This window comes from Vombatus ursinus, unplaced genomic scaffold (genome assembly GCF_900497805.2).
Source record: "Vombatus ursinus unplaced genomic scaffold, bare-nosed wombat genome assembly UNPS02012082.1, whole genome shotgun sequence".
NCBI lineage: Eukaryota > Metazoa > Chordata > Mammalia > Diprotodontia > Vombatidae > Vombatus > Vombatus ursinus.
The window spans coordinates 1507879-1533026 of NW_020951860.1; the positions used below are offsets into that span (position 1 = coordinate 1507879).

The window sequence follows — 25148 nt, forward strand, 5'->3', positions numbered from 1 at the left end:
ATTTACTACCAGTAAAGATCAATAACACACGACAAATAATGACAACTCTAAAACTAAATCACTGAAATAAAGATATGAATAATTGGAGAGATATTTGTTTTTCATGAGTGAATTAGATTAATATAATAAAAAGACATTCCATTCCATATTAACTTAAATATTTAATGCAATAACAGTGCCAAGAAGTTCATTTTTAGGATTGGATGAAACCACAATGAAACTTTTTTGAAAAAAATAAATGGACTGGAATATCAAGAGAATGCCAGAAACAAAAATCCAGTGAAGTTTTTTGCCTTGCTCTCGTATCAGAGCATTTATCACCATTTACATCATCCTAGGAAAAGAAGAAAGAATAAGTTATTGTGATAGAATAGTAGCCAGAAATCCAACCAAATGCATATAAAATGTTAGTGTTTGATAAACCCAATAGTATTTTTTATACTAATAAACACTGGCTCAGTGAATCCCCACTATATGGTAGATTTTAAAACGAACTATAATAAGCCTACAAGAAAATAGAATATTGTATCTGTCTTAATTATGTAGGAGAGATGACTTGGATCACTTTGCTCAGCTGGGTTTTTTACCAAGCTTTCACAACTCCTTTCCATTATTTTATGAGGTAATGTTGCTCATAATCATCACTTGCGGAATAACTAAATTAAATTACCCCTTCATTTTGGATGTTTTTCATGACAACCTTGTTTGCTTGTGTGAATTTATTTAGTATTTTTATTTTTTCCCAGTTACATGTAAAAACAGATTTTATCATTTGTTTTTAAAACTTTGAGTTCCAAAATCTCTCCCTCCTTCCCCAATTGAGAAAGCAAGCAGTTCGATATAGGTTATACATGTGTAGTCATGCAAACTGTATCCATAATGGCAATGTTGTGAAAGAAAACAGAAAAAAAAACCTCAAGAAAAATAAAGTAAAAAATATATGCTTCAATCTGTATTCAGACACCATCAATTCTTTCTCTGGGGATGAACAGCATTTTTCATTATAACAGTTGTCTTGGATCGTTGTATTGCTGAGAACAGCTAAGTCATTCGCAGCTGATCATCTTATAATATTGCTGTTACTTTGTACACAGTACATTTCACTTTGCATCACCTCATGTAAGTCCTGATTTTGCAGAGAGCATCCTACTCATTATTTGTTATAGCACAATAATATTCCTTCATAATCACATACTACACTTTGTTCAGCCATTCCCCAATTGATGGGCATCCCCTCAACTTCCAATTCTTTGCCACGAGAAAAGAGCTGCTATAAATATTTTGTATATATAGGTCCTTTTCCTTTTTTTTTTTTTTTATCTCTTTTGGGATACAGACCTTAATAGTGTATGCATGGTTTTATAACCCTTTGGGCATAGTTCCAAATTACTCTATAGAACGATTGAATCAATTCACAACTCCACCAATAGCAAATTAATGTCTCCTTTTTCCCACATACCTTCCAACATCTGTCACTTTTCTGTCCTGTTAACCAATCTAATAGGTATGAGGTAGTACCTCAGAATTGTTTTAATATGCATTTCTCCAATCAGTAGAGCATTTCTTCATATGTCTATAGATAGTTTTGATTACTTCATCATGACACCTTTGTACACCTGGTGAGCATGTCTTCCAATTTTGTAATTTGATTTCAGGTTTTTTAAAGTTTACAAGGATCTCTAAATTGCTAAATCTAATGGTCTTTTCTCAGGCTTAATCGTTTTTTATCTGTGTGCCACGTTTGTTATCATTCACCACCCTTGCCTTCAAGGTGACTGTCTTCTCTTTGGCTGTTCATGACACGACTCTCTCTTGCTTCTCCTCCTATACTTGTGTCCCAACTCCCTAGCATAATGCATAATTGCATTTTTCAGTCAGTTATATGATGGTAAAGGTGCATTCTGCTGTGGAATATCACATATGAAATATCATCTCATTACTAATAGTACACTCTTTAAGGATAGCTATTATCTATGTTTAGGTTACCCTCATAAAAATTTCATGTATAATAACCATACAAGTCAATGATATTTAAAATCTCTTGGCTGCTTTTTTTTGGCTATTAACAAGGTCCGAAATTTTTTCCCCCTCACCTTTGATACTTTCTCCTCCAGGGACCTTGGGAATCAGTTCCTGAACACTTAAAATCATTTCTTATCTATTTGACATTCAAAGTCTTTTACATCCTGGCTCTAGTCTATCTTTCCAGTCTCATTATACGTTATTTATAGAATCATAGATTTAGACCTGGCAGGTACTTTAGAGGCAGAGTCTAAGCCCCTTATTGTACAGAAGGGCAAACTGAGACTGAGAGAAGTAATTCATGGTCAAACACCTAGTCTATGTCTGACACAGAATTGAAGTTCCTGACTCCAAGCCCATTGCTTTTATTCATGGTACCACAAAGCTGCCTCTGGGTACTGTAAGTTGTGATTCAGCCAAACTGGATCTCTTCCTGTTCTTCACACAGTGGCACTCCATGTCCCATCTATTTATCTTTGCACTGGCCATACCCTTTGTCCTAAAGAACCCTTACTCTAAGGCTTAGCTGAAGTATCACATTCTACATAAAGCCTTTGTTAGTCCTCTCAACTGCTAATATCTTCCTTCCATAATTATTTTATACTTACTACCTCGTATTTATTCAGAGGCAGGACTCAAAACCCTAATTTTCCTGGCTCTGGTGCTAGCTTTTTAGCTACTTTACCATGGTCCCTTTCCTCTGACATATACTGATTGTGTGATACTAGAAGAATCACTTAATCTCTCCATGTCCTAGGAAGGAGAATTCTGCAAAAGGCAGACAGAGTGGTATCTTTTTTCTATAGAGTGAGTGGTCTCATCAGAGGGTTCCCTATGTGAGTTATAGCTACAGTCCCTTGTATTGATTTTGTATTTTTTCTGTGGTGCAAATGACTTAAATACTTCTAATATCCCATGAAGTTCCACTCCAAAATATTTTATGTATCTCTTTTAAAAACTTATTTGCCCCAAAATTATGAAGTTCTTCAGATCTCATTTATTTCTAAAGATTACTACAAGATCTATTCAGTGAAACAAAGTTTGGTGGTTGGATTATTGTGGCTATATGAGCTATTTTTAGCTACAAGATAATTTTTTTTAAAGATAATTCCTTAAACACACTTTTCCTAGTTGATTTTTGTAAACAGAAATAAGTTTTTCTGAGGAAATACATGATCTCTTTTAGAACAAGAGTATTAAAAATGAAAAGACTTGACAAATGTTTATACATTTCAAGTTCATAGTACAATATTGACTCAATCATTTGATTTTTCAATTAGTGTACGAAGAAGAATGAGTTCTATAATGTAGACTTCCTATGTCAGTTCTCACATTCAGTAGTTTCCCTTTTGATATGAAGAGTACCCCCTTCACACTTTCCCCTAGTATTCTTTAAAAGTACCATATCTACTTTACAAATGATAAAATAGTGAGATTAAGGGTTGGGGGAGGAGATTGTCCGGAAATTATGTGTTGTAATCTATATATCCTATTAATAATCCATATTTGTCATGTGATTGGTCTGCCTCTGGCCATCCCCTAGTGCTAGAGGTACAATCTTGCATTTTAGCTAAGAGTAGAGTAGTAAATATTGAAAGTTCTCTCTTTCACCCCTCCTTCACATCCCCTATTACCTCACTCATTAGGAAAGAGTTTTTTGTCACAAAAATTACAGCTTGGCAAGTAGTCAACTTGTGATTATTGCAGTTGGCTAGGTGCTTGATCACTGGAGAGTTTTTTTGGTTACTAAACAGATGTATTTTGTGGTAAGCTTGCCTTTTGCCCTCCAATTAAAATGAAAAAATACTAATATGAATAATTTTCCTTGTGTGAATGTTCAGAAAAAATGGAAATGACTCATGAAGTCTATACCCTGCCTTCTGATTCTTTTTCTTGTCTTTTTAAAAAACTCTTTCCCCACTTTCCTGCTTTCTATTAGTCCTTTGAACATAGTTTTTCCTTTTTCTTTATATTCCTTACAATTTCTGTCTGCCTAGATTTGGGATACCACTCTGTTTGGTTTCTAGTAGTTTTTCAAAGGGAAAAGTGGAGCATGCAATAAAAGTCTGATTTGAAGGGATAAAAGTGGCTCCTTTATTTGTGCTTCTTAATTGATACCTTCCTCTTCTTTAAGTATGCATCATTGCTAGTTGTTTCTGTTATCTTATTTGAGCATCCTTCTCTATTTCTGTCCTGTAACTTATAGTGTGATTTATAGAAAGTTCCTCAAAAATAAAATTTTAATACTCTATCGTTTTTAAAACATCTGTGTTTGAGGTGTTAGAGTATGGTGCCCTGGGTAGTTCATGAAGAATGGAAAGTTGTTGGGTTTTTTTTTTCACTTAACCTAAACACAAAGAAATGTGATGGGTTACTTATAAGCTGTGACTTAAAGTTTCAAATGATATTATATTAACCATAAGAGCTCTTTACGTGAGTCAGAAATATTAGGTCTATATTAGAGTGTATATTTGGATTCATTTGTTTCAAGACTTATGTCACATTTCATAAGCTTTTATGCGTTCATTTGCTGCCATGACTTAGATCTTTTTTGATGATTGTGTTCTATTTTTTCTCACTCCCATATTCCTTAAAGGTGGAAGAGTTGTTGTTGGCCATGGAAAAGGTAAAACAGGAGCTAGAGTCCATGAAAGCAAAGTTGTCTTCTACTCAACAGTCATTAGCAGAGAAGGAAACTCATTTGACCAATCTTCGAGCAGAAAGGAGGAAACATTTGGAAGAGGTCTTGGAGATGAAGTAAGTGCTTATAATTTAATTCATACAAATACTTGTAAGGAATCTCTTCTCATATTGCTTTTATGTTTTCTTATCATTGTTCATTAGCTCTTAAAGAATTACAAAATTTTAGAGGTGGAAGGGATGTTAGTGGCCATATAGGCCGATCTAAAAGGAAGCTTCACTCTAAAATACCAAACTCAATCTATGTTTGAACACCTCCTGTGATGGATTACTTCCTTTCTCCTAAGGCAGTCTGTTCCACTTTTGAGTGGCTTTAATTTTCAGAAAATTTTTCCTTACTGCAAGCTTGAATTTGCTGCTTTGAGATTTGTATCCATTGTTCCTGGTTCTGCGTTCTTGAACCAAACAAAGAAATCCCTCTTCTACATGAAAGCTGCTTCACATTCCTGAAGACTTCTATCAAATCTCTTCTCTAGGCCCAAAGTTCCAAGTTCCTTAAACTGATCCTCATATAATGTCCACCCAAGGTCTTTTCAGCATCTTCATTGCCCAGCTTATCAATGTCCACCTTAAACTGTTGCTCCCAGAACAGAAGACAGTACTTCTGGTATAATCTGACCAGTAGAGGGTATAACTATCATTTGCTTATTTCCTGGGAATTATACGTTCCAATGCTACCCAAAGTCACATTAGCTCTTTTGTTTGTCATGTCTCACCTCTCATATTGAACTTCCAGTCCACTAATATCCCTGGATCTTTTACTGATAAACTGCTAACTATGTTAACTCTGTTCTATACAATGCACATTTATATTTTTAAAATTGTGTGGTCACTGAGACAATCTGTTGTCCAGAAAGCTTTATGAATAATGAACCTATGCCAATCTTTCCCATCATTTCAGTTACCAATTTCCCAAGGACAATATTCTCATTGTTAGCTGATTTACCTTCATTCCTTTCTTACTGATGATTCTTGACTGTTATAATATTGATATTTCACATCTCTATAACATTTTATGGGTATAGATTTCCCTACATACTAATGCGCATTTGTACAGTTAATCCTTACAACTACTATTTTTGTTTTTGTTTTTATTTTGGAGGCATTTGGGGTTAAGTGACTTGCCCAGGGTCACACAGCTAGCTAGTAAGTGTCTGAGCCCAGATTTGAACTCAGATCCTCCTGACTCCAGGGCCAGTGCTCTATCCACTGCACTACCTAGCTGCCCCCCTTACAACTACTTTAGGAACGAAGTAGTCTAAATATTTATATTAATGTTTTCCAGATAAAAAAATTATATTTTAAATTTAAAAATTCAATATATTTATAAATTCAGTCTATGTCTAGGGTTTTTTCCACTATATCTTGCTGCTTAATCCTGGTTAATGCTAGATTTAATGCTTGGCAATCCCTCCTGCTTCCTATGTTTTAATAATCTTAGACACGGTTAAAAAAAATGGAGTGGTTAGAGAGACACTAGGTTTTAAAGTAGTATTTACTTTTTGAGATGTACCTGCTGAATGTACTATAGTGGAAGGAAGAGATAAAATGTAAAACAAAGAAAAACTATCTAAAATGACTGAAGGAAATCATCCCAGGTGTCAAGCGATTAGAACCTGGAAGAATGTGTCAGTTAAAATAAATGCTTGTTGCTGTAGTTAACTGATGGGAAATTCTCAGCAAAGATGAATGAGGCGTATTCCAGGAGGAAGAAACAGCTTCTTGTTCTGTGTTCCACACACAAACACCATCAGGTGAGAGAATAATCCAGCACCAGTCAGAGAAAGAGGAGGCTGCTGAGAGGTGCTGAGGAAGCTATTTATTAAACTGACATGAATAATGGAGAAGGTGGCTGTCTTCTTCAGTAGTTATTTATGTTTTCTTAATCCCCTTTTTTCCTATACCATTAATATCTGTGATGTTTTTCTAACTTCCCCTCTTTAGGATAACCCAAAAAATTGATTCCTCAGGCCCAGCAATTGTGTCATTTCCCTCATGGACTTGGTCTGGTCCAGCCATCTTTACTGTCTATGTTTTCTTCAGTGTCATTTCTACTTCCTCATGATGCACATCAAATACTGTGATATTAAAGTCCAAGTGTGATTCTGCTTTTGTTAATGGAGAAAGTTTGAAATTGTATCAAAGGAAAGTATGAAAGTATTTTTAACTTGTGCTCAGTTTTGTCTGTACTTGGTAAATCTAAGGCTAAACTAAACTCTAGAAAAATACCCTGTTTTGAAATAGCCTTCTCGGATTTGGTGAAGAAATGAGATATAAGTGGTGTGGGTAGAGGATGTGATCTTTTTCCCATCTCTGGGCTTTATAATTGTAATTTTTGAGCAATATTTTACAAATAAATGATTGCCCTAAATTTGGAGAGTTATTCAGCTATTCAATGTGGTGGTAAACTGAGCCTGACAGTGGTTCATTAGAAACCTTTTTGTTGTTTAGCCAGGCCTCAAAAGAAAAGGAACATTTTTATTGGCAGGGCCAACATTGGTTCCCCTACTCCTTGTGTTGTTACTTATTTTTTTTTTTGTCCTTTAAAAAATATCATAAAACAAAAACTTAGCTAAATAGAAAGAAACAATTTAGATTATGAGGTCTGCTATCAAGAGATCTGGATGAGTGCCTATTCCTTAATCCTTCATCCAGGTTTCTGTTGCAGTCCTACCCATTGCAAAACTATACAGCTTAAAAAAATTATACTTTTTACTTTTAAGAAAACATTTTTTATTGACCTGTAAATTTGACCATCCTGAGAGCTGATGTGGGAAGGAATATCTCTCAGGTGTATGTATGTGAGAATCATAGCAACTTAAATGCATCTTATATCCATTTTGCTGGCAAGTAATTGAGCTGAACCACCATGTCAGGGGCTTGTTAATATATACGTAATGGATACACATACGTGTTGTCTCCTTCTGTCCCTTCTTTTTCTGGAATTGTTTATTCCTCTCACCTTGATTCTTTTCTCTGTCTTCTGAATCTTATAGCTAGTCAGCAAATACTATTAAGCATTTACTATATGACAGGCACTATACTAAACTCTGAGGATACAAAGAAAAGGTCAAACTTGGTTCCCACTTTGAAGGAATCCACATTCTAATGGGGGAGATAACTTGCATATAACTCTGTAAATAGAAGATATATACAGTGTAAATGGAAGGCAATTTGAGGGAAACCATGGAGAAGTAAGAGTAGACTAGGAAAAGCCTCTTGTAGATTGTAGAGTTTGAACTAATTCTTGAAAGAAGCTAGGGAGTCAAGGAGGTGGAGATGAGGAGGGAAAGTATTCCAGGCATGAGGAACAGTCAAATAAAAGGCACCATGTTGGAGTCAGGAGGGTGAGTGCCCCATGCAAAGAACAGTAAGAAGGCTAGTGTTGCTTGATCATAGAGTGTGTGGAGAGGAGTCCAGGATAACAAGACTGGATAAGTAGGATGAGACCAGATTATGAAGGACTTAAAAACCAAACAGAACTTTTCTGTGCTTTTTCAGAACTAGAATCCATACCAAATGTTAGAGTGTTGACTTCAAGGAAGTGAGCGTAGCTTTAATCTTCATTCCTTCCCTTTTTTGGGGGGAGGTATCACCTGACCATCTCTGATATTTTTATAACTCTGCTCTTTTTCCTTTTGATGTCTAATGTTGAGCTTTGGAATTTTCTTGTTTTCTTCATTAAATTTTACTTGTGTTCTGTTTATTCAGGGCCAGATGTCTGCATAGTAGCAGAAAATGGATTCATTATAGAAACTATCTCATTAGCAGAAATTGAGTATTGCCTTTCTTAGATAACATAATCTAGTTAAAATGCAATTTTCTAAAGATCTCATCATCTAATCATATTTTTAATCTCATTTCCCTTTCCATTGCCCTGTATGTCAGTGAAGGGGAAGAGAACATGCATTTATTAAACACTTACTATGTACCAAGTACTGTGTTGAGTGCTTTGCAAATATTAACTCATTTTATTAAATGAATGAATGAAAAATAACCTAATGTGTAGGAAGAACTATGCTAAGTGCTGGGAATACCAATAGAAAAGTAAGACAGTCTTTGCTCTTAAGGATATCACATTCAAATAGGGTTGGAAACATGTAAAAGAGGTTTCATTTGCAAGTGTCAGTGATCCTTAGGGGAATGGTTATGCATCTTTTTTAGTGTCATTCCATTAATAAAACCATATGCATTTCTGATATTCAACTATTTTTTCAGTACCAGTGACTTAGGTGAAGAGAACTGTCTTCTGGGTGTTTACTTGAGGCTGTTGAGGAAATAGTTTCCAAGACAATCTAGTGGGTATGCTCTGGACTATACATATTAATTATTAGAATTACAAAAACTTTGATATGGTCAGCCTGCCAACTCTAAATGAACTTGGAGAATTTTTTTTCTTCCCCATGGTACCTTTTCCATTCTCTCAATCTCAAACTATGAATTTATTGGCTTAGACAAAATAATTGTTAATGACCATGTAATTTATTAGTAATATCAAGCAATAAAGAAACATGGAAAACATTTAGAGAAGATATAGGTTGCAGTGTAGCTGCCCTTCAGAGTTGCCTCTGTGCTCAGGGAAAATGTGGAAAAGAACAGTTCTTCGGACTTTAATTTTACATACCCTTGGGGCAGCTAGATGGCACAGTAGATAGAGCACGGGCCCTGGATTCAGGACAACCTGAGTTCAAATCTGGCATCAGACACTTGACACTTACTAGCTGTGGGACACTGGGCAAGTCACTTCACCCCATTGCCTCGCCCTCCCCCCAAAAAAAATTATATACCCTTGCTTACTGCTAGTTAGGCTTGGTCCCTGTTCTAGTGTACTCTGCTGCTACATGCTTATTTTCTCTCCTCCGTTCCCCAGTCTACTTGTGGTGCCTCACGTGATAACAGAAAGTTCATTTTCAATACCGGTGGAAGCCCAGTGTCACTGGAAGCAAGTTCATACTCTCCTTAGAATGTACATTGGCAGACCAAATTATCTGCAGAATGTCAGTTAATTGTCCAGCCAGGGATTGGTTCAACTTTAGGAAAGTCCAGCAAGGAGACAGAGTCAAGAGGTGGAGGGAGAGGTAGTAATTTTGCCTGACCTCCCCCCCAAACCTCCTCTTCAATGACCTGGAAAGTGCTTCAAACTGAGTTCTGAGGAGGAAAGACAAGAAAAAGTCACAGTGAGTCATTTTCCAGCCCAGTAAGATAGGTGTGTAGACCCTGGGGTGGGTGGTTCACTGGGAGCACAGCACAGTGCAGCAACAGTTGGAAACTACACTAGGGAGCAGCCCAGCACCCAGGAACAGTAAAAAAAGGCTGAACAGCTAGGCAGAAGGAGATGCCAGGGGACCCCTGTGCTGACACTGGGAGGTATAACAAATATCATCTGGCAACTCTGTTGTCTATTACCCAATTCTGGGGTCATGGTTCCAGGGTGGAGAGGAGCTGTTGTGGTTATGAGGAACAGGAGAGGCCCTACCTGTATAAGGAGCAGAAAGCAAGTTAGTTAAGTGGCTCTGATCCTAAGAACAAAGTAGAAACTCAGTTCTGCTCTTTAGCCCCACACATATGAGGGCAAGAGACCTAAACCAAGGTGGGACCAATAATTCAGTCACTCTGAAATTGCAGAACAAACCTACAGGCTAATTATGATTGAGTCTAGTAGCAATCTACTGAAACTCAGTTATATACAGGCCAACAGCCCAAAACCTGGTCAGGAATTTGCAGAAAGTGGACCAAGAGAGTAGTGAACACACTTCTTCCTAAGTCATACCACTTGGAAATAGGAACAACTTAAAGGCCGGTAGAGTGAGCTGTGAAAGCAGCAAGAAAGACAAAAACTCAGGCCAGAATCCCCTCCCAACCTATCCCCCTCCCCCAACACATACCCCAGGAGTGAGCAGAAGCTAACACTAACATAAAGTCCAAAGTTAAGAAGTAGGCTAGGAAAATGAGCAAACAAAAAAAGAACAGGCACAAACACAAAAGAAGATAGTGATCTGAAAACACCGAAAAGCAAAGCCTCAAAGAGAAATGCAAATTGGACACAAATCCAACAATTCTTAGAAAAGTGAGAGAGATTTTTAAAGAAAGAGCAAAAAAAAATCTTTTAAAAATCAAACAAGAATGGTACAGGAAAAATTGGGGAAAGAAATGATCAGTATACTAGAAAATTGTTAAAAGAGAATGAACAAGTTGGTGAAAAGAGCTGCAAAAAAAAAATATTATGAAAATAACTTCATTGGCCAAATGATTAAAGAGGTACCAAAAAACAAATACTGAAAAAAAAACCAGAATTCAAAACCAGAATTAACCAAATAGCAAAAGACTTATTAAACCTCCTAAAAGAAAATAACTCATTAAAAATTAGAATTGTCCAAGCTAATGACTCCATGAGACATCAAAAAACAATAAAAGTCAACAGAATGGAAAAAAATAGAAGAAAATGTGAAATATTTTATAGGAAAAACAAGTGACCTGGGAAATAGATCAGGGAGAGACAATTTAATAGTTATTGGACTACCTAAAAGCCGTGAATGAAAAAAGAGCCTAGACCTCATGTTTGAAAAAAAAAATTGCCCAGATATCTTCCAACCAGAGGGCCAAGTAGAAATTGAAAGAAGCCACCAATCACTTCCTGAAAGAAAATTTCCAGAAATATTATCCAAAATCTAGAATTCCTAGGTAAAGAAGAAAATAATGTAAGCAGTCAAAAAGAAGGATTTGAAATATCATGGAGCCACAGTAAGGATCACAGAAGATTTAGCAGCTACCACTATCTTGGAATACTATATTTTGAAAAGTAAAGGATGTAGGATAACAGCCATGAATAACCTACCAAGTAAAATTGAGTATAAGTCCTGCAAGGGAAAAAATGGATTATTTAAGTAGTGAACTTTCAAGTGTTTCAAATGAAAACCATAGAATAGAAAATGTGACATTTAAACACAAGACTCAAGAAAAAGGTAAATATGAATGAGAAGTCATAAGGAGCTAAACAGAGTTAAATTGTTTACATTCCTATATGGGAAGATAATACATGTAACCCATGAGAAGTTTATCATCACTAGGTGTGTTTGAGGGAGTCTGCTTAGAAGGCATGAGTATAATTCTGTTACGTTTGATCTCAGAAGATGAATGTAAGGGTGAGAAATAGGGATGCATTGGGAACGAGAGAAAGGCAGAGAGGAATGTTGGACAATGTCTTAGATAAATGAAGTATGTAAGAAAGAGTTTATATAATAGAAATATAATTATTTCAGTAGAAATAATATAATAATATAATAGGGGAATTGGCAGGGGCAGTGGGCAACACTTAAGCGTCACTCTTCATTGAAACTGATTTAAGGAGGGATGAATATACTTATCCATACATGAAATTAATCTTACCCAACAGGAGTGTAGGAGAGAAAGCAGTTAAGAGAAAGGATGAGAGACAGAGTTTTTAAAAAGTATACTAGACTTCCAGAGGATATTGAATGGGAATAGAAAGGTGTATACCTCTTTCTCAACAGTGCATAGCACAGTTGCAAAAATTAACCATAAAAATTTCAAAAAACACATGAAGAGATGTAGAAATATTAAATGTATGTTTTTCTCACCACAATGCCAAAAAAAAAAATCATTCAATAAAAGGCCTTTGAAGCATAGATTAGAAACTAATTGGAAACTAAGTAACCTAATCCTAAAATAGGTCAAAGAACAAATTATAGGAAGTCAATAATTTCATTAAATATAATGACAGTATGGGGCAGCTAGGTGGCACAGTGGATAGAGCTCTGGCCTTGGAGTTAGGAGGACCTGAGTTCAAATATGGCTTCAGATACTTGACACTTATTAGCTATGTGACCCTGGGCAAGTCACTTAACCCTGATTTTCTCACCAAAAAGCAAAAAAAAAAAAAAAAAAAAAAAGATAGTGACAGTGAGACTGCATACCAAAATTTGTAAGATGCAACCAAAGAAATACTGAAAATTTTTTATCTCTATATGTTTATACCAGTAAAGAGAAAGAGCAGATCAAGTTGTGCATGCAACTAAAAAAAGCCTAGAAAAACAACAAATTAACCCCTCCCAATTAAACACTAAAATAAAAATCCTGAAAATCAAAGGATTGATAAAATTGAAATAATAATAACTAAGATTTATGTAGTGTTTACTATGAGTTAGACTCTGTGCTAAGCACTTTACATTTATTATCTCATTTGTTTCTCACAGTAACCCTGAGAAATAGGCACTATTATTATCCCCATTTTGCAGATGAGGAAACAGGTTAAGTGATTTGTCGACACACAGCAAGTAAGTGTCTGAGGCCAGATTTGAACTCAGATCTTCCTGAGTCCAGGCCAGGCACTCTGTCCACTGTACCACCTAGCTGCCCCTAAAAACCATTGAACTAATAAATGAAACTAAGAGCTATCTTGGGGAGGGGAAGGGGATACACAGGAACAAAACAATAAAATACATTTAGCAATGGCTACTTTGATTTAAAAAAAAGAAAAGCAAATTATAAAAAGTATAATTATAAAAAATATTATTAGGAGCTATTTTGCCCAACTTTATTTCAATAAAACTGACAATCTAAATGAAATGGTTGAATATTTTTTAAAAATATAAATTGCTCAGATTAACGGAACTGAAAATAGAACCCTATCTAAGAAAAAGAAACTAAACAAGCCATAAGTGAGCTTCATAAGAAAAAAAGAACCCAGAATCAGATGGATTTACAAGCAAACTCTACCAAACATCTAGAGGACAATTAATTCCAGTTGTTACTGATTATTCAGTTAGTCATATTGGACTCTCCATAATCATATTTGGTGTTTTCTTGGCAAAGATACTGGAGAGGTTTGCCATTTCTTTCTCCACCTCATTTTACAGAGGAAGAAACTGAGGTAAACAAGATTAAGTGATTTGCCCAGGGTTGCATAGCTAGGAAGTGTTTGAGGCCATATTTGAATTCAGGTCCTTCTGACTCCAAGTCTGGCACTCTATCCACCTAGCTGCCACAATTAATTCCAGTATTATATAAAATATTTGGAAAAAATAGATAAAGATTGAGTCCTGCTACATTTCTTCTATGACATCAATTTTTTCTTGATACCTAAGCCAAAAAGTCAAAACAGAGAAAGAAAATTGTAGACCAATTTCCCTAATGAATATTGATGCAAAAATTTAAATAAAATACTAGCAATGTTATGACCAAGATTGATTTATACCAAAAATGTAAGGGCTGCCTCTGTATTAGGAAAACCATAAGCATAATTGAACATATTAATTTTAAAAAACAACAAAATGATTATTTCTATAGATGTAGAAAAAGCTTTTGACAAAATACTCATTCCTTTTTAAAAATACTGGAAAACATAGGAATTAAAGTAGTATCTATTTAAAACCAAGAGCAAACATTATTTCTAATGGGAATAAACTAGAAACCTTTTTAGTAAGATCACTGGTGAAGCAAGAATGTCCATTATCACTTTTATTATTCTTTATTGCATTAGAAATGCTAGCTATAGCAGTAAGACAAGAAAAATAAATTGAATAAACGTAGGCAATAAAGAAACACAACTATTACTTTTTAAAGGTGATATAATTGTTTACTTAGAGAACCCTGAAGAGTCAACTAAAAATCTATATGAAACAATTTACAACTTTCTCAAAGTAGCAGGATATAAAATAAACTCACACAAATCATTGGTATTTCTCTATATTACCAACAAAACCCAGTAGGAATAAGCAGAAAGAGAAATTCTATTTAAAATAACTACAGAGAATATAAAAAAATAAGAAGTCTACCTGCCAAGATACACACAAACTCTGTGAACACAATTACAAAAATAAGCTTCACACAGATAAAGACAGACCTAAATGGAGAAATAATTAATATTTCATGAGTAATAATTAATATTACTCATGGATAGGCCAAACCAACATAATAAAAAAAAATGCTACTTAAATTAATTGACTTATTCAGTACCATACCAATCAAACTACCAATGAATTTCTTTATAGAGCTAGAAAAAAAAATAACAGAATTCATCTGAAGAAACAAAAGGTCCAGGTTATCAAGGGAATTAGTGGGAAAAAAATGAGGAGGAAGGGGACCTTGCAGTACCAGATCTCAGGGTGTATTACAAAGCTGTGATCATCAAAACAATTTGGTACCAGATAAGGAAACAGAGAGGTTGATCCATGGAACAGATAAGGTACATGTTATACAGAAGCAAAAAAGCACTGTAACCTAGTGTTTGTTAAACCCAATGACCCAGGCTATTGAGACAAGAACTCAGTATTAGACAAAAATTAGATAAAACTGCGAAGTAATCTGGCAGAGACCAAAATCTGACACCACATGCCAATATATGCTCAACATGATTATTTGATTTAGACATAAAAGGTGGTATCAGAAGTAAATTAGTGGGGGCAGGTAGGTGGCGCAGTGGATAGAGCACTGGCCTTGAAGCCAGGAGGACCCGAGTTCCACTGCTGTCTGACACTTGATGCTTGCTAGCTGTGTGACCCTGGGCAAGTCACTTAACCCCAATTGCCTCAATGAAAAAAAAAAAGAAGAAGTGAATTAGTGGAACATGGAAGAAATTATCTGTCAGATCTATGGATATGGGAAGAGTTCATGCCAAACAAAAAATAGAAAGGTTCACGAGAGGTTAAATGGATAATTTTGATAACATAAAATTAAAAAGTTCACAAAACCAATACTGCCAAAATTTTATAAAAATAGCAAATTGGGAAAGAATAATTACAGCAAGTTTCTTTGATAGAGGCTTCATCTCTCAGAAGATATAGAAAACTGAGCCAAATTTAAAAAATAAGAACCACTCCCCAGCTGATAAATGGTCAAAGGATATGAACAGGCAGTTTTCAGAGAAAGAAGTCAAAGCTATCAATAGTCATATGGAAAAATGCAGTACATCACTATTAATTAAGGGAAATGCAAATTAAAACTACTCTATAGCGCCCTGTCACGCCCATCAGACTAGCTAACAAGACAGAAAAGAAAAATGAAAAATGCTGGAGGGCATATGGGAAAATGGATACACTAATACACCATTGGTGGAGTTGTGAACTGGTCCAGTCATTCTGGAAAGCAATTTGGAACTATGCCCAGAAAACTATTCAACTCTGCATATCCTTTGACCTAGCAGTACTGTTACTAGTTCTATACCCATATATACAAAAATATTCATAACAGCTCTTTTTGAATTTGCAAAGAATTTTAGACTGAGAGAATGCCTGTTAATTGGGGAACGATTGAACAAATTATGATATATGAATGTGATGAAATACTTTTGTGCTCTGAGAAATGATTAACATGGATAGTTTCAGAAAAACCTGGGAAGTCTTATTTGAACTGTGCAGAGTGAAGTGAGCAGAACTAGGAGAAAAATTTACACTGTAACAGCTATATAAAAAGATAATCATCTGTGAAAAAGTTAGTGATTCTGATCAACACAATAAACCCACTATAATACCAAAGAACTCATAATGAAAAATGCTTTATATCTTCATATAGAAAACTGATGAACTCAAAATAAAGATTGAAGCATATTTTTTTCTCTTTTTTTTCTGAAACATGAGGTAATGTGGAAATTTGTTCTGCATGACTTCATATTTGTAATGGTTTTTATATTGCTTGCTTTCTCTATAGGTGGGGGAAGTAGAGAATTTTGAACTGAAAATAAAGTAAAATTGAATATCTATTTTTAAACAGTCCTACAGATTTTCTGTGATTCCATTAAAGGTATAGCATTCATCTCTGTGTTCTTGAATCTTGGCAATCTGGGACTATAATAGCAAAGAGGAATAGGAGTAAGTTCTGATTCCTTTGGGGATTGTAAATCTCGTACTCTTAGATATAACAACTGAGCCCATTGTGAAGCCATCACTATCATGATAACAATTCATGCTGACTTATTTCATGGCAAAAGTCAGATGATATTTGAAGCTTAGATTTGTGCGTAGAGATTGAACATTTACGAGTTCCAGCGCCAAATATTTTTACTTTTCATTTTCTGTTAATTCTTCTCTCCTCTTTTCAATTTATAGTGCCTACTATCTGCCAGGCACTGTGCTACATGCTTTATAGTTATCTCTTTTGATCCTCACAACCCTGGGAGGTAGTTCCTATAATAGCCCCCATTTTACAGATGAGGAAATTGAGTCACCCATCTAATAAGTGTCTGGGGATGGATTTGGACTCAAGTCTTCTTGCAGGGCTGATGCTATATGTCATCATCTACCTGCCTTGAATATGTACTCACTCCTTTATTTCCATAAAGAGTTCGTAGCCTAAGGGGAAGTAGGTGGTGCAGTAGATAGAGCACGGGCCCTGGAGTCAGGAGGACCTGAGTTCAAATCTAGCCTCAAATCAAACACTTGACACTTACTAACTGTGTGACCCTGGGCAAGTCACTTAACCCCAATTGCCTAAAAAAAAAAAAGAAGAAGAAGAAGAAGAGTTCATAGCCTATGTTTTCATTTTTACCTAATTAGACCACTACTATGCCAAGCCCTTTATGCAAAGAATCAGTTATATAATTCTTTTCGTTGCTGCTGGGATAGGATGGATTAGAATAATTGGTCCACGGACTACATTAAAGTAGATTGTATCAGAATGATGGTGAAAAGGTATGTTTATCTCTAACCCTCTTATCTTCCTTTTAAATATTATTTGTCATAAAGGAAGACCATATCCTTTCCCTTAATATTTGTGTAGGATGGGTCATTACTTCTCCTTAGTACATTCATATTCATCCAAATGTTTGTTTTTTTTTAATCTTAAAAAGGTTGCTTTTTTTCTTTGCACTTTTTTTCTCTTAAAAAAAATTTGTTTCCTGCTTGCTCTTATTACTCTGCTTCATAGTTTCATTCTACCTCATGATAAACACCTCCATAACTCATATCTCAAACTCAATGAGCCCTAGGAACAGCTTCATAGAGGGAGTTCTCTGTACCATTTAAATGAGCCATGACAAGCCTGGGAAAGTAATGGACTGCTGAAAAGTACACCGGGTGTTAAAGGAGCTTGTTCAGGGCAGTAATTGCTCAACCTATTAAACTTGAAGAAGGAACAAATGGAAATGGGTTCTTTTAGCTCCTGGCTTTCTGAAAAGATGGTCACATAGGGCTTTTGTATCCTCACTACTCCACTTGAGGTTGTGTTTCATTTTTTTTTTCCTGTGTCTATTTTCTTTGCATTTTTGGATTTCCAATTACTTTAGTTAATAACAGCTAGAAAAAAGATAAATTACTGGAATTAGATTTTTTTTTTTGCCACTGACTTGGAAAAATAACAAAGTGCTTGCCTTGTTAGAAATCAATTCTGTATTATGATTTAATCTGTTGAAAAATTATGTAAATTATTACAGGTGGGTTGAGAGAAGCCTCATCTCTTAGCTTGAAATGTTCATATTCTAATCTGGTCTATACTACCTAGTAGTCAGTTTTCATTTAATTTTTTTTTTTGTTCATTAGATTATTAAATACTTGTTGGAAATTATCTTGAAAATTTCCATTTGTTAGAAAACATCTAATTATATAAGCATCACACACAAACTATTAGATACATACCTACTATTGAAATATTTTCTCAGGATGCTGACAATTAGAAGTTTTAACTTGGGACTATTTTGGGGGAAATGCTTAGTTCTTCCCTGATGCTGCTCCATGGACCAACAGTCTCAAGAGCAGGTGCAGCCTAGGAGACAATTTATAACATAGGTGAGCTCATTAGTGACCCATCTCCCATCTTTTTTATCACTCAGTATTTTGACAAAACTCAGCTACTGTCAGGCTCTATAGATTGATTGCCCTAAAAAAGGAAATAAATCAGTCCTTTCCTTTCTCCTCCCAAACAGAGCTAATCAAGTCACTTGAATGTTTATTATCGAGAGACTGAAGGGGCAATTGATTTTGATTGATATTGAAAAAAGTTTGTTCTTTATGATATGAGCCATAGGTGGCCCAGCCTATATTCTCATCTACCATCCTTTTTTTCTTTTTTTTTCTACAAATAAATCTTTGATCTCCATAGAATTCTTTAATATTTTTATACTCTCAGAGGCTGAAATCAGAATCATTCTGTGGTTGGTTTATATTTTATATATTTCTTTTTGAGAAAAGAGAATATGTATTCCTTTTTTAAAAAATCCTTTTTTTAGTGAATAACAGTTTATTTTCAGTTCCTTCCAGCTCTCTATCCATCCTTCGAAAAGCAAAACAAAACCCTTGTAACCAATATGCATAGTCAAGCAAAATTCACTCCCATATTGACTAGGTCCAAAAAATTAGTACCACCCCCCCAAAAAAAATCCCAAATCTCAAATCCTGCATTTTTGAAGCAGTATCAGCATAGCAGGTTTCCATTGTTGTGGACTCTACCATCCTTGCTTTTTCACTTTCCAAAGCATAACAGAACAGGATTCTATTTTATGCTAATAACCACCAAACCCTTGTTTTTATTTTAAAACATATGAAATTTCCAGTGCCATTTATAAAGCCATTTTCTTCTATAATAGAACATCTCTTAGTAGCCAATATCAGTCCTAATAGTGACTCTGTCTCTACTGTGGGCTTATTTTAATAAATCTGTACTTTCTTTAGCTTGTTTAGGATTTGACTTAAAATATATCGAGAAATTTTAATTTTCAGTCACAGTCATAAGAATTGTGACATCCACCATTTTCTTCCATGCACATTTCAGCATTTTAAAGCAAATTATTAAATGAAAATGACTTTGGAAATAACTAAGTATTTCTGAAATTTGGGCTAATAGTTCCAAGGGAAAATACTATATTGCACTGTGTTAATATTCATACAATGTTATGTGAATAGTAATAGCTTTAAATCCCATCTGGACACCAACAGAAAATATCCATTACAAAAGATGCTCCTATGCACATGTTTTGTAGTATTTTTTTTTCACAAAAATGAGTGTTATACTTTGCCAAAGGCTTTTTCTGTAATTATTGATAGAATCACGTGGGTGCGGATATTTTTGTTTTTACTACGATTAATTATGTTGGTTTCCTGATGTTCAATCTTCCTTGCCATACCTATTAAAAATCTAGCTAGATAACAGTGAATTTTGGGGGGACAAATTGCGGTAGTTTTTTGGTTTTTGTCGGGATTTTATTTAAAATTTTCAAATCAGTATGCATTAATGATATTAGTCTGTGCTGGTTCTCATTCTTCTTTCTTGCTTTAGGTATTAACACTCTTATTTGATTCATAGAAGAATATTTTGTTATAGAGTAATGTGTTATAGAATGCATCAGAGTAGGGGGAGACTAAAATAAAGAAGACTTTCAGTAATCCATATAAAAATCATTTAGACTACACTAATAGCTGTGGAAATTGGGCATTCAATAATTATTTATTGCACACTTATATGTAAGGCACTGATGGAGTTAGGAAGGGCTAGATCAATGAAAGAGTGCAGAGAGCCATCAGAAGTCTTTCCTTTTCACTGAATTGGGGAAAGGCTAATAAAAGCACTCACATTAATCTGTTTTTAAATTACCTTTCTCAGCTTCTTTCCAGTACCCTGAGAAGTACTCTTTCAGCTTTAAGGACAATTCTTGTTATACTTTCCCCAAGCCATTTCAATAGAGGGAAACTTATAAAGAGATGTCATTATTATGATACATAAATAGTTAAGCATCTATACCACCTATAATCCAGGCATTTTTTCATGTTCTTGCTATCCTACCAAATGTCATTGTTAATACTATAGTTTTCATATTTAAAAACGATACATCACTGGTTGAAAGGACTAATTCTAAACATTTATGTTTTGTTGTATAAGACATTGATTTAGGATGAATATTCCTGATGATATTCAAATCATGGTTTAAAATATCATAGAATAATACAACAGGAATGAAACTCAGAGATAGTCTAGTCTAACCCTCTCATTGACTTACCCAGTGACTAAAATAACTTCTGTTAGATGGACAAGCACCAAAGACATTTAGTAGCCTCCCTTACTTGATTCTCTCCTTGATTTCTCTTTTCCTCAGCAGGGAATTAAGAGTTCAGGAATTAAGTCTGCATAGGGTGAGTGCAGTGTTGGTAAAGGGCTAGTGGAAAGACTGAAAGAATAAGAAAACAAACCAAAAAAACTCCAAATACACTTACTAAGTATTTTAGAGTAAGATAATCCCAGGATCAAACTCTAGAAGAAAAGAATTTTGCAATAACTACAACTAAAACTCCAGAAAAGGCTGACCCTGAGACTTGTTGAGTGGAAATAAGTGGCAAGACCTGAAATCCCTCCTGGGACGTTGCACAGAGAGGCCCGTGAAGCTGTGATGCTGCCTACGACCATTTTCCTCAAAGTTGCGTCCACTGACTGTCTTTAATCCCAAGCTTGCTCGCTGGTCAGTATGGTTTCTCGTACTGGAATCTATCATGGCCAGGAAACCTCATCATCAGGAAATTCATCATCTTTTTAAATGGTATCAGCCTTATTACTCACACCTCATCAGTACCCTCAGTTCCCTTTACTCCTCTGATTAGAGGGCTTTAGGACCGAGCAAAGAATTCTTCTCAGAGCCTCTGATTTTAAGAGAGTTGTTCCCATACCAGCCATCTCTTCATTTTTTACCAACTGCACTCCTTTGCACTGGATCCTGTGCTGAGTACCTTCCCTCCTCTCCCAGCTCCCCACTTCCCAACTCCTCCCTGCTCCCCTGCCCCCAACCTCCCAGTATTGTTTCTTCAGGGTAGGAACTGTTTTTCATATTTGTCTCCCTAGCACTTAGCACAGTGCCTGGTACATAGTAGGCACTTAATAAATGTTTATTTCCTGAATAATGTGTTGGAATGTCCAATAAGAGAATTGAAGGAAGAGATAGGTTTAGAATACAGTTATCCTTTCCACATTGCCAGGGTTAGGGGTACGGCACCCCCACAATCTGGAAAATCCATGTGGCCCTCCCTTCTTACCAGAGAAGAAGTCTAAATTATGGTATTAAAAGATAAAATATGTTGATATTATACAGTACTATACACTATATCTTATTCATTTCTGAGTTTCTAGACTTTTTCTGTGTCGTCTACTGGCCTTCTGCATGTCATCTGCAACTTCCACAAGACTCCTTCAAAATTCCCATTTAATTTCTTATGCTAATCCATGATATATCAGAACAGCAATGGGGAAAAGTCGTAATGTGGAAGGTTTAACTGTAAATAGTTCAGAGATTAGTTGGGAAACCTTAGTCGAGTTTTAGACGTTTTGAAGGAAAAAGGTACAATAAACATGGCTTAGAGATTCAAATGATAGAATAATAATAAAAAAATTAGAGGAAAGTCAACTGACAGAAAAACTGGAAGACCGGGTGAGATATCTACTCCCAAAAACTAGTGAGCAGGAAAATAGGAGACAGAGAAATAATACAACCATATTCTGGTACCCAAAAAACCATAAAGAAACATAAACCCGAATATCCTATTTAAAAAAAATGATAAAAAAGAAAACAACCCAGATTATTGGAACAAAAGGGCAAAATGTAGATACTCTTCAGGGCACCACTAGAAAGGCAGCATGAGATATAATATGCCCTGTCACAAAGACTTAGAGACAAACAAAGCAAATTTCTACATTAGTCATGTGTGCATGTCCAAAAAAAAGTCTAATCAAAAATGTCTAATGTTGCATGGTGAGTATTTCACTATCAGGGGGTAGGCAGCATACTTCGTCATTAGTCCTCTGGAATTGTGCTTAGTCATTACACTGATCAGAGTTCCTAATTCTTTATAAGTTGTTTGTCTTTACCATATTGTTGTCTTTATTGTTCTTTCTGGTTCTGTTCATTTCACTTTACATCAGCTTATACATGTCTTCCCAGATTTCTCTGAAACCCTCATAGTTTCTTATAGAACAATAGTATTCCATCACATTTATATTACTTGTTCAGTCATTCCCTAATTAATGGGCACCCCCTTAGATTCTCATACTTTATTACCTGAAAAAGAGGTATAAATATATTTGTACATCCTTAGAGTTTGTTTTGCTTAGAACTGATCACTCCATTAATATACCATCCCTCTAAATCCCCCTTCTCCTTTTTTCCCCTTTCCCTCCTATTTCCCTGTTGAAATATATTTTTCTACCCAACTCTGTGTGTATTCTTCCCTTCTTTCACCTGTTTAGAAGGGATTCAAGTGTCAGCTGCTTCCTCCTTCTCACTCCTTCCTCCTTGTTTACATCTTGTGTTTTTGTTCTGTCATTTCAGTAATGTACAACCCTTTGTGACTCCATTTGGGATTTTCTTGGGAAAGATACTGGAGTGGTTTGCCATTTCCTTCTCCAGCTCATTTTACACATGAAGAACTGAGGCAAACAGGGTTACACAGCTAGTGTCTGAGATCAGATTTGAACTCAAGTCTTCTTGACTCCAGACCTGGCCTTCTATCCACCTAGCTGCCCTTACATCTTGCATAACGTTATTTGAGATTATATTCTTTAACATTCATTCCCCTACCCCCATCCCCATTGTATTATTCTTTCCCTCCTTTTCCATTCTTCTTTGAAGATCATCAAGGTATGATCCATCCCATGCCTAGTCTATTTAGATTCCTTTATGATAAAGTTCAAATGGCCCCTTGTATCATCTCCCCATATTAGAAAATAGGCAGTTTATCCTTCTTTAGTTCTTTTCATTATTAGTTCATGTTTGTTTTTATGGTTAGGATTATATGGTTAGTTTTGCTGAGTAAGTTTTTCTTGGCTGAAAGCCTATGTATTCTTTGCCTTCTGAACTATGGTATTCCAAGCTCTCTGCTCCTTTATAGCAGGGATTGCTAAATTGGAAATGATCCTGACCTGACTCTTCAGTACTTGAATTTTTTCTTTCTGGCTGCTTTCAGTACTTTTTCTTTGACCTAGAAGCTCTGGATTTGGGATGTAATATACCTTGGAGTTTTCATTTGGGAATTTCTTCTAAGAGGTAACTGGTGGATCCCTTTTATTTCCACTGTGCCTTCTGGTTTAGAGAAATCTGGCAGTTTTGTTTTAAAATTTCTTGAAATATGATGTCTAAGCTCTTGTTGTCATGTTCAAGAGAGTACAATGATTCTTAATTTTTTTTCTCTAATCTTTTTGTTAGGTCAGTTGTTTTTGCTAGAAGATACCTAATTTTTTTTCTTTTTTTTTTTTTTTTAATCTTTTGACCTTTTAAAAATGTTTCTTGTTGTTTCATGGAGTCATTGGTTTCTATTTGATTCATTCTTATTTTCAAGGAGTTTGTTTTGTGCCTCTTATGCCAAGCTATTAATACCCTTTCCAAATCTTTCTTCCATAGCTTTCATTTATTTTCCAATGTTTTCCTCTCATTTCTTTGGTAAAAATATTTTTAATTCTTTTTTAAAAAAATCTTTCCTTTATTTCTTCCAGGAATTCTAGTGGAATTTGTGTCCAAGCTGTGTTTCTCTCTTTGCTCATAGGTGTCTTGGAATCATTCTCTTCTTCTGTGTGTGTCTTGAGTGTCTTTGTAACTATAATAACTTTTTATTGTGCTACTATTTTTTTGCTCATTTTTCCAGCTTACTTCCTGACTTTGGACTTCATGTTAGGGCCTGTCTTTGTACTCATGGTGGAGGAGTTTAGAGCCCTGGCATAATTTTGCTCATCCTTGGATCTGTGACTGGGAACTGGATAGTGTCAGTTCATACCTGTCTCTGGTAGTGCCCCATAATGGTCTGAGACTCTTTGGCCTTGTTCCCAGCCACTCCCTGGTTGCTGAAATATTCTGTGTGCTACACCAGGCCACAGTGTCCACATCCGTCGCGTGTCTCGCTGAGCCTATGTGTACTGGAAAAGTGACTCATTGTTACTTTTTCTTAGATTTCCTTATCAGGAGTGTATCTGTTGCATTTTCTAGATCTATTTGGATGAGTGTTTTTTTGGGGGGGGAGTTATAGGGGGGAACTCGCTGTACTGCTTCTTCCTACTTTACCCTCTTCCCTTCATCTCAGGAACCTTTGTTCTTAGTCTCCCACTGAACATTTTGCTTCAGTTTTCTCCATGAATACCATAAAATTGGGACTAAGGGCTTTGGTGATAGAATTCTAAGAAGTAGGTGTGTGGATTTATTGTGTCATAATATCATGGGTCTAGAGGTACTTTTTCAACTCTTCTAAGTATTCTTTTACATTGGTTTAAGTTTTTTCTTTTAGGAAGGAGTGAAAAAGTCTGTGTTTTCCTTAATTTACCATTTTCTAGAATCAATGATAAACTGTGTTGGAAATGCTGAAATCATAGGCAATTTTGAACTTTAATCTATCATATGTTAAAATTACCTATGTAAGTTTGACTTTATAGAAAAAAATCACATGTTAAAAATGTTTTAAAAGTCTTATGTGTTGATTTAAAAAAATTTTTTTTTTTTTGCTTCTTATGTCTCTGAT

General features: G+C 35.3%; 1 protein-coding gene across 7 annotated transcripts in view; it reads left to right on the top strand.

The window, feature by feature from the left end:
- Positions 1-25148, top strand: part of ERC1 (ELKS/RAB6-interacting/CAST family member 1) — a 370818-nt gene that overhangs the window by 211601 nt on the left and 134069 nt on the right. For all 7 annotated transcript variants that reach the window (XM_027857322.1, XM_027857320.1, XM_027857325.1 and 4 more), the window contains one exon: positions 4619-4779. In XM_027857322.1, coding sequence (XP_027713123.1) covers positions 4619-4779 — 161 coding nt within the window. The remainder of the gene's footprint in view (positions 1-4618; positions 4780-25148) is intronic.